General features: G+C 56.7%; 1 protein-coding gene across 1 annotated transcript; it reads right to left on the bottom strand.

The window, feature by feature from the left end:
• Positions 1-659: 659 nt before the first annotated feature.
• LOC134172683 (scavenger receptor cysteine-rich domain-containing group B protein-like) lies at positions 660-10,571 on the bottom strand. Its single transcript, XM_062636012.1, has 7 exons — positions 9,905-10,571; positions 6,214-6,537; positions 4,342-4,689; positions 3,011-3,340; positions 1,713-2,042; positions 1,303-1,422; positions 660-1,218 (listed from the first exon to the last, which is right to left on the bottom strand). The coding sequence occupies exons 1-7, from the start codon at positions 10,569-10,571 to the stop codon at positions 1,166-1,168; spliced, it is 2,172 nt and encodes a 723-aa protein (XP_062491996.1). The 3' UTR covers positions 660-1,165.
• Between the last annotated feature and the right edge of the window lie 218 nt (positions 10,572-10,789).

Below are 10,789 nucleotides of genomic sequence, written 5' to 3'. Positions count from 1 at the left end.
GGTGCTGGGTGCTGAAGATGGGGCTTGGAAGGGATGGGTGCCTTTAGGAAGGTCAATGAGGGCTGGAGACCAGAGGAAAGGGGGGGCTCTTCCAAGCAGAACTTGAGCTGGGAACGAATCCGACCTCATCCCATGGGAGATGGGGCAACCTTGGGGTTGCATGGACCCGAGGCCGTTGATCCCTGCCGGCAAACAAACAGTGGCAAAGAGAGGAATGCCGGGAATGCCGGGGATAGGCGGATGCTTGGGAAGCGAGCCGTGGTCCCCCCGTCCCTTCTGCCCCCTTACAATGGGGCTGTGGGGAAGCCTGGGAGCCTCTTGGGATCGTGCAGAGCATCCCTAGGGCAATCCATGAGCCCGAGAGGGGCTGGTCCTGCATGGGGGAGCCCTCAAGAGCATCATCTCTGCTCCAGGAGAGCAGGAAGACCCCACGGCTGCCAGGTCTACCCCTACCCCATGGCACCCTCCCCAAACTACACGTATCCTATTGGATCCAAGATCCCATTCCTCCCTGTTCTGAGGATAGAACAGCTCCACCAGCCCCACATCCCGGATGGGAGCCCCCGAGCCAGGAATAAGGATTATAGTGGTTATAGGGATGGGAGTAGGGATTATAGAGGTTATAGGGATGGGAATGAGGGTTATAGATGTTATAAGGATGGGAATAGGGATTATATCGGTTATAGGGATGGAAATAGGGATTATAGTGGTTATAGGGATGGGAATAAGGATTATAGTGGTTATAGGGATGGGAAGGAGGGTTATAGATGTTATAAGGATGGGAATAGGGATTATATCGGTTATAGGGATGGAAATAGGGATTATAGTGGTTATAGGGATGGGAATAAGGATTATAGTGGTTATAGGGATGCAAATAGGGATTATATTGGTTATAGGGATGGGAATGAGGAGGCTGTGCAGATGGGATTAGGATTCTGGAGCCTTCCCAAAGGACAGGTGGGGGTAAACGTGGGAAGACTTTGGAGACCGGGGGACTTGGCGCTGCCCAGAGGAACTGGGACCCACAGGGACTCCAAGCAGTGAGCTATGGGGCTACGGGGCTATGGGGCAGAGGGATCCATCCCCTCTGCTGAGCGTGGCAGCCCCTGCTCTGCTGGCTCCACCGGATGGGGTCCCCCGGGGGTCTTGATGGAGCCTTGCCTTCCTACGCCTCGGATGCCGTCCCGGTGTCCTGCATCCTCTTTAGGAGGGGTTTGTCTGCAGCAGGAAGGAGCAGGATGATGCCCGGAGGGTGCAAAGCCCACGCAGCCGTGCCCCTATGAGCCCCAGTCCTGCTCTTACCCCTGAAGCGTCCACCCCATCGCCCACACCTCGCCCAGAGGTAGAGGATCAAGAGGGTCCCGCAGAGCAGCATCCCCATGCCAAGGAGTCCGGCCAGCACCGGGCAGGGATCGACCCCTCCTGCAGGACAAGTGGGGCTCAGAGGGATGCTCCAACCCTTCCTCCTGCCCATGGGCTCGTGCAGCATCATCCCCCCTTGGGTGCTGGGCTTGATGCTGCATGGACACCCCCCCCCCGCATTGGGTTCACGCACCCATAGGTGGGATGCTCAGATCTCCAAGCCCATGGAGATGCCTTCACCCTGACGCTCCCACCCCACTGCCTTTGCTGCCCACCTCCAAGCCTTCCCCTCCCCAAAGCCTTGGCTCTGATGTAGACACAGGGGGACAACGGAGGACCCCAGCTCTCACCTTCCTGCTCGGCGCACACCACGGAGGCCACCGAGCCCATTGGGCACGGGCCCGGTCCCGCGTGCCTCTGCAGGCACTCGGGGAGCAGCATCTCGGTGCCGCGGCAGCTCAGCCCCTCCAGCAGCACCCGGTGGTGTTCCCGGTCCAGAGGGCCACCCATGGGTGCTGCCTGCGCCGCCCCGCAGCCCAGCTGCCTGCAGGCCACGGCGGCCTCCAGCAGGCTCCAGCCGGTGCCGCACACCCCGAGCCAGGTCCCGTTGTAGAGCACCTCCAGCCGCCCCGCGCAGGGCCCGGCGCCGTCCTGCACCCGCAGCTGCAAGGGGTTGGGGCCTGCAAGAGGAGCACAGGGGGGAAGATGGGGCCTCCGTGGGAGATCCTGAGCTGTCAGAGACCCATGGGATGCGTTGGGTTGGAAGGGATGGGTTGGGTTGGGTTGGAAGGGATGGGTTGGGTTGGAAGGGGTCTTCAAGATCATACATTCATGGAATGGGTTGGGTTGGAAGGGATGGGTTGGGTTGGAAGGGGTCTTCAAGATCATACATTCATGGAATGGGTTGGGTTGGAAGGGATGGGTTGGGTTGGGTTGGAAGGGATGGGTTGGGTTGGAAGGGGTCTTCAAGATCATACATTCATGGAATGGGTTGGGTTGGAAGGGATGGGTTGGGTTGGGTTGGGTTGGAAGGGCTGGGTTGGGTTGGAAGGGGTCTTGAGGATCATACATTCATGGAATGGGTTGGGTTGGAAGGGATGGGTTGGGTTGGAAGGGACTTTAAAAACCGTAGACACATGGAATAGGTTGGGTTGGAAGGGGTCTTCCAGATCATAGAGTCATGGAATGGGTTGGGTTGGAAAGGGCCTTCAAGCTCATAGACCCATGGGATGGGTTGGGTTGGAAGGGGCCTTCAAGATCATAGACTCATGGAATGGGTTGGGTTGGAAGGGGCCTTCAAGCTCATAGACCCATGCGATAGGTTGGGTTGGAAGGGGCCTTCAAGCTCATAGACTCATGCGATAGGTTGGGTTGGAAGGGGCCTTCAAGCTCATAGACCCATGGGATAGGTTGGGTTGGAAGGTGTCTTCAAGCTCATAGACCCATGCGATAGGTTGGGTTGGAAGGGGCCTTCAAGCTCATCGAGCCATGGGATGGGTTGGGTTGGAAGGGGCCTTCAAGCTCATCGAGCCACGGGATGGGTGACGCCTGCTCCTCCCCATAGCCAAGTGGTTGGGTGGAGGCGCCTTTGGTGCCGGGGCAGAGAGGACAGAGCCTGCCCCCCAGCAGAGCTCCAGCCCTCTGCTACCTGAGCAGACCACGGCGGCGTCCTCGCTGTGCCTGCAGTTGTGCTCCCCCCAGGCGTGGAGCTCGCATTGGCTCAGCGCGGCCTCGGTGCCAGCGCAGTGGACGTCGTCGAGCCAGATGCGATCAGCGCCGGGGCCGAAGTGAGCCGAGCCCGGGGCGGCCACGGCCACGCCGCAGCCCAGCTGCCGGCAGACCACGGCGGCGTCGCGCAGGTCCCAGGCGTCGTCGCACACCGTGCCCCACTTCTTGTCGTGGAAGACCTCGACTCGGCCCACGCATGGGTTGGAGCCGTTCACCAAACGCAGAGGTTGCTGCTTGGAAGAGTCGGCGTCTGTGGAAGGAGCAAGGGGAGAATCATCCTGGTCCGCATGGGATACTTTGGGTTGGAAGGGGTCTGCAAGATCATAGACTCGTGGGTTGGGTTGGGTTGGAAGAGATGGGTTGGGTTGGAAGGGGTCTGCAAGCTCATAGACTCATGGGTTGGGTTGGGTTGGAAGGGATGGGTTGGGTTGGAAGGGGTCTGCAAGCTCATAGACTCATGGGTTGGGTTGGGTTGGGTTGGAAGAGATGGGTTGGGTTGGAAGGGGTCTGCAAGCTCATAGACTCATGGGTTGGGTTGGGTTGAAAGGGATGGGTTGGGTTGGAAGGGGTCTGCAAGCCTTCAAGCTCATAGACTCATGGGTTGGGTTGGGTTGGAAGGGATGGGTTGGGTTGGAAGGGATGGGATGGGTTGGGTTGGAAGGGGCCTTCATGATCACAGACTCATGGAATGGGTTGGGTTGGAATGGGTTGGGTTGGAAGGGGTCTGCAACGGGGTTGGGTTGGGTTGGAAGAGATGGGTTGTGTTGGAAGGGGTCTTCAAGCTCATAGACTCATGCGTTGGGTTGGGCTGGGTTGGGTTGGGTTGGAAGGGGCCTTCAAGCTCATAGACTCATGGGTTGGGTTGGGTTGGAAGGGATGGGTTGGGTTGGAAGGGGCCTTCACGATCACAGACTCATGGAATGGGTTGGGTTGGAAGGAACGGGTTGGGTTGAAGGGGTCTTCAAGCTCATAGACTCATGGGTTGGGTTGGGCTGGGTTGGGTTGGGTTGGAAGGGGCCTTCAAGCTCATAGACCCATGGAATTGGTTGGGTTGGAAGGGGCCTTCAAGATCATAGACCCATGGAATGGGTTGGGTTGGACGGGGCCCTCAAGCCCATCCAGTTCCAACCCCCTTTTTCCTGGATCCATGAGCTCAAGAGCCAAGGGCAGGCTGGAGACGCACACAGAGGTGACCACCCCGGAGCACAGCACCCTCCATGGCCCAATCCTGCTCCATGAGGAAGGTGTTACCTGCACAGATGACCCCAGCATCGCGTCCGTGGTGGCAGTCGTTGGTACCCCAGGGTTGGGCCAAGCACTGGGCCAGGGCGGCTTCGCTCCCGTTGCATTGGATGCGGTGGAGCCAGATGGGACCGGAGCCTTGGCCGAAGTGAGCTCCCCCATAGGCTGAGGCCACGGCCCCACAGCCCAGCTCCCGGCACACCACGGTGGCCTCGGGGATGCTCCAGGTTCCATCACAAACGGTTTCCCATTGGGAATCCTGCCGCACTTCCAGCCTCCCCGAGCAGCGGTCGGAGCCGTTGACCAGGCGGAGCTCTATGGGGCTGGTGCGGGTGGGAATGGGGTGGTTGGAGGTGTCTATAGGGGAGGACACAAGAGGGGCACCGTGAGCGCCCCTCGCTTCTGCAGGACCACTGCTGTTGTTGACCCTTGGGCAGACACGTTGGGAATGGGATGTGGGGAGACAGGAGAATGGATGGGGCGATGGATGGGACCGGGATGGGGTGATGGAGGGGAGCGGGATGGGGTGATGGATGGGACCGGGATGGGGTGATGGATGGGACCGGGATGGGGTGATGGAGGGGAGCGGGATGGGGTGATGGAGGGGACCGGGATGGGGTGATGGAGGGGACCGGGATGGGACCGGGATGGGGTGATGGATGGGACCGGGATGGGGTGATGGATGGGACCGGGATGGGGTGATGAAGGGGAGCGGGATGGGGTGATGGAGGGGACCGGGATGGGGTGACGGATGGGACCGGGATGGGGTGATGGATGGGACTGGGATGGGGTGATGGAGGGGACCGGGATGGGGTGATGGAGGGGATCAATGATGCAGGGGACCAGGATGTGGTGATGATGGGGACGGGGATGCAGGGGGCTGGGATGTAATGATGCAGGGGATCAATGATGCAGGGAACTGGGATGCAATGATGATGCAGGGGACCGGGATGTGATGATGATGATGCAGGGGATTAACGATGCAGGGGACCAGGATGCGATGATGATGCAGGGGACCGGGATGTGATGATGCAGGGGATCAATGATGCAGGGGACCAGGATGTGATGATGCAGGGGATCAATGATGCAGGGGACCAGGATGTGATGATGCAGGGGATCATGATGCAGGGGATCAATGATGCAGGGGACTGGGATGCAATGATGATGCAGGGGACTGGGATGCAATGATGATGCAGGGGACCGGGATGCGATGATGATGCAGGGGATTAACGATGCAGGGGACCAGATGCAATGATGATGCAGGGGATTAACGATGCAGGGGACCGGGATGTGATGATGCAGGGGATCAATGATGCAGGGGACTGGGATGCAATGATGATGCTGGGGACCGGGATGCGATGATGATGCAGGGGATTAACGATGCAGGGGACCGGGATGCAATGATGATGCAGGGGACCAGGATGTGATGATGATGCAGGGGATTAACGATGCAGGGGACCAGATGCAATGATGATGCTGGGGACTGGGATGCGATGATGATGCAGGGGACCGGGATGCGATGATGATGCAGGGGATCAATGATGATGCAGGGGATCAATGATGCAGGGGACCGGGCTGGGGCCCGGGATGCGATGATGATGCAGGGGATTAACGATGCAGGGGACCGGGATGCAATGATGATGCAGGGGACCAGGATGCGATGATGATGCAGGGGACCGGGATGCGATGATGATGCAGGGGATTAACAATGCAGGGGACCAGGATGCGATGATGATGCAGGGGATCAATGATGCAGGGGACCGGGATGCGATGATGATGCAGGGGATTAACAATGCAGGGGACCAGGATGCGATGATGCCCCAGCATCCTGCTCTGCCGCTGGTCCCGGATGAGGTCGGCCGCATCCTTCCATGCCGTTACCTGCGCACACCACCGCGGCATCCTCGCCGCATCCGCTCTTCCCCCAGCCCTCGCTCCCGCAGGATGCCAGCGCCGCCTCCATCCCGCTGCAGTTGACCCCTTCCAACCGCACTGGTCCCGATCGCATCCCGAAGCGGCCGGCTCCGGAGGCGGCGCTCGCGGGGCCGCATCCCAGCTCCCGGCACACCACGGCCGCGGCCCGGAGATCCCAGCGCTCGCCGCACACCGTCCCCCATTGGCCCTCGTGGAAGACCTCGACCCGGCCGGCGCAGCCGTGGGGACCCTGAGCCAAGCGCACGGGCGCCCGTTGGGGAGCAGCCGGAGCTGGAAGAGGGAGCGGGAAGGGATCCGTGTGGGGCGAAGGGAAGGGGAATGCCCTGCGCATCCCCGCTCCCAAAGGGAAAGGGGCTCGGGGTGCTCGGTCCCTTCCCATTCCCGATCCGTGCAATGCTCCTGCTTGCTTTTCCCTATTCCCAATCCATGCAAGCCTGGTGGCATTTCCTGATTCCCAATCCATGGAATGTTCCCATTTCCATTTCTCTATTCCCAATCTATGCAACGATGATTGCATTTTCCCATTCCCAATCCATGCCATGCTCCAGTTTCCATTTCCCTATTCCCAATCTATGGAATGTTCCCATTTACATTTCCCTGCTCCCAATCCATGCAAGCCTGATGGCATTTTCCCATTCCCAATCTATGGAATGTTCCCATTTACATTTCCCTATTCCCTATCCATGCAAGCCTGATGGCATTTCCTAATTCCCAATCTATGGAATGCTCCCGTTTCCATTTCTCTATTCCCAATCTATGCAACGATGATTGCATTTTCCCATTCCCAATCCATGCCATGCTCCAGTTTCCATTTCCTTATTCCCATTCCCGATCTATGCAATGCTCCTGATGGCATTTTCCCGTTCCCAATCCATGGAATGCTCCCGTTTCCATTTCCCTGCTCCCAATCCATGCAAGCCTGATGGCATTTTCCCATTCCCAATCGATGGAATGTTCCCATTTACATTTCCCTATTCCCTATCCATGCAAGCCTGATGGCATTTCCTAATTCCCAATCTATGGAATGCTCCCGTTTCCATTTCTCTATTCCCAATCTATGCAACGATGATTGCGTTTTCCCATTCCCAATCCATGCCATGCTCCAGTTTCCATTTCCTTATTCCCATTCCCGATCTATGCAATGCTCCTGATGGCATTTTCCCATTCCCAATCTATGGAATGTTCCCATTTACATTTCCCTGCTCCCAATCCATGCAAGCCTGTTTGCATTTTCCCATTCCTGATCCATGGAATGTTCCTGTTTGCATTTCCTTATTCCCAATCCATGGAATGTTCCCATTTCCATTTCTCTATTCCCAATCTATGCAACGATGATTGCGTTTTCCCATTCCCAATCCATGCCATGCTTCAGGTTCCATTTCCTTATTCCCAATCTATGGAATGTTCCCATTTACATTTCCCTATTCCCTATCCATGCAAGCCTGATGGCATTTCCTAATTCCCAATCTATGGAATGCTCCCGTTTCCATTTCTCTATTCCCAATCTATGCAACGATGATTGCATTTTCCCATTCCCAATCCATGCCATGCTCCAGTTTCCATTTCCTTATTCCCATTCCCGATCCATGCAATGCTCCTGATGGCATTTTCCTGTTCCCAATCTATGGAATGTTCCCAATCTATGGAATGTTCCCATTTACATTTCCCTATTCCCTATCCATGCAAGCCTGATTGCATTTTCCCATTCCCAATCCATGGAATGCTCCCGTTTCCATTTCTCTATTCCCAATCTATGCAACGATGATTGCGTTTTCCCATTCCCAATCCATGCCATGCTCCAGTTTCCATTTCCTTATTCCCAATCTATGGAATGTTCCCATTTACATTTCCCTGTTCCCAATGCATGCAATCCTGATGGCATTTTCCCATTCCCAATCCATGGAATGCTCCCGTTTCCATTTCTCTATTCCCAATCTATGCAGCAATGATTGGATTTTCCCATTCCCAATCCATGCAATGCTCCTGTTTGCATTTTCCCATTCCCAGTCTGTGGAATGCTCCTATTTGCATTTCCCTTCCCATTCCAATCCATGGAATGCTCCCATTTGCATTCCCCTATTCCCATTCCCAATCTATGGAATGCTCTTGTTTCCATTCCCCTATTCCCATTCCCAATCTTTGGAATGCTCCTGTTCCCATTTCCCTCCCCATTCCCAATCCATGGAATGCTCCCATTTCCATTTCCCTATTCCCAATCCACGGAATACTCCCATTTCCATCCCCCTCTTCCCATTCCCAATCCATGCAATGCTCCCGTTTCCATTTCCCCATTCCCAATCCACAGAATACTCCCATTTCCATTCCCCTATTCCCATTCCCAATCCATGCAATGCTCCCGTTTCCATTTCCCCATTCCCAATCCACGGAATACTCCCATTTCCATCCCCCTATTCCCATTCCCAATCCATGGAATGCTCCCATTTCTATTTCCCTATTCCCAATCCATGGAATACTCCCATTTCCATCCCCCTATTCCCATTCCCAATCCATGGAATGCTCCCATTTCTATTTCCCTATTCCCAATCCATGGAATACTCCCATTTCCATCCCCCTCTTCCCATTCCCAATCCATGCAATGCTCCCGTTTCCATTTCCCCATTCCCAATCCACGGAATACTCCCATTTCCATCCCCCTCTTCCCATTCCCAATCCATGCAATGCTCCCGTTTCCATTTCCCCATTCCCAATCCACGGAATACTCCCATTTCCATCCCCCTATTCCCATTCCCAATCCATGGAATGCTCCCATTTCTATTTCCCTATTCCCAATCCATGGAATACTCCCATTTCCATCCCCCTATTCCCATTCCCAATCCATGGAATGCTCCCATTTCTATTTCCCTATTCCCAATCCATGGAATACTCCCATTTCCATCCCCCTCTTCCCATTCCCGATCCATGCAATGCTCCCGTTTCCATTTCCCCATTCCCAATCCACGGAATACTCCCATTTCCATCCCCCTCTTTCCATTCCCAATCCATGCAATGCTCCCGTTTCCATCCCCCTCTTCCCATTCCCGACCCATGGAGCGCTCCCGTTCGCACCGGGAAGCCGAGGACTTTGCCCCAACTCAAACAAAGCCATTCCCGATCCCGATGTTCCCAAGGCTTTCCCATGGCCCCCCCTTGCTCCCCCCTTCCTCCTCCTCCCCATCGGGATGCTCCTGGAAGCGCCACTCACCCCATAGGAAAGCCAGGAGGAGCATTCCCAAGGGTGGGAGTCGGGATCCCGACATTCCCATGGGATCGGGGCGCTGGGGGTGGGGAGAGCAGGATTGTCCCCTCCTCCGGCGATGAGCCCTCCTCTTCCCTATGGATTTAGTGCCTCCCCCCCCCCTTTCCCATCCCATTCCAGCCCCACTTCCCTGCAGCCGGCGCTCCACGGAATTCCATGCTTTGGGAAGCGAGGGCCCTTGTGGCTCTTCCCATTCCCACTTGGAAGCCGTTTGCCCCTCATCCCATCCCGCAGCCAAAGCCCCTCTCCAAGGCTTCCCTTTGGGAAGGGATCTGAACCCGTTTTGGGGGTTCTGAGCCCTTTTTGGGGGTTCTGAGCCCGTTTTGGGGGGATCTGAACCCGTTTTGGGGGGATCCGAGACCATTTTGGGGGGATCTGTACCCATTTTGGGGGGATCTAGACCCGTTTGGGGGGGATCCGAGCCTGTTTTGGGGGAATCCGAATCCATTTTGGGGGGATCCAAACCCGTTTTGGGGGATCCAAGGCCATTTTGGGGGATGCGAGCCCGTTTCAGGGGAATCCGGACCAGTTTTGGGGGAATCCGAACCCGTTTTGGGGGGTTCTGAGCCCGGTTTGGGGGGATCCAAACCCATCTGGGGGGATCCGAGCCCGTTTGGGGGGGGATCGGGACTCGTTTTGGGAGGATCCGAACCCGTTTTGGGGGGATCCGAACCCATACTGGGGGGTTCTGAGCCCATTTTGGGGGGATCCGGACCCGTTTTGGGGGTTTCGAGCCCATTTTGGGGCCTCCAAGTTCGTTTTGGGGAGATCCGAGTCCGTTTGGGGGGTTCCGAACCCGTTTTAGGGGATCCGAGCCCATTTTCAGGGGATCTGAGCCCATTTTGGGGGAATCCGAGCCCGTTTCAGGGGAATCCGGACCCGTTTTGGGGGATCTGGACCCGTTTTGGTGGGATCCGGGCCCATTTTGGGGGGATCCAGACCCGTTTTGGAGGTTCCAAACCCGTTTTGGGGGGATCCGGACCTGTTTTGGGGGATTCCGAGCCCGTTTCGGGGTGATCCGAGCTCGTTTTGGGGGTTCTGAACCCATTTCGAGGGGATCCGAACTCGTTTTCGGGGGATCCGAGCCCGTTTTGGGGAGATCCGAGCCCGTTTCAGGGGAATCCGGACCCGGTTTGGGGGATCAGGACCTGTCTTGGCGGGCTCCGAACCCGTTTTGGGGTTTCCAAACCCGTTTTGGGGGGGATCCGAACCCGTTTTGGGGAGATCTGAACCAGTTTGGGGGGATCCGAGCCCGTTTTGGGGGTT

The sequence above is a fragment of the Pezoporus occidentalis genome, unplaced genomic scaffold (genome assembly GCF_034315485.1).
Source record: "Pezoporus occidentalis ecotype Australia unplaced genomic scaffold, CSIRO_AGI_Poc_V1 ctg463, whole genome shotgun sequence".
NCBI lineage: Eukaryota > Metazoa > Chordata > Aves > Psittaciformes > Psittacidae > Pezoporus > Pezoporus occidentalis.
This window is presented reverse-complemented; position numbering and strand designations above follow the sequence as displayed.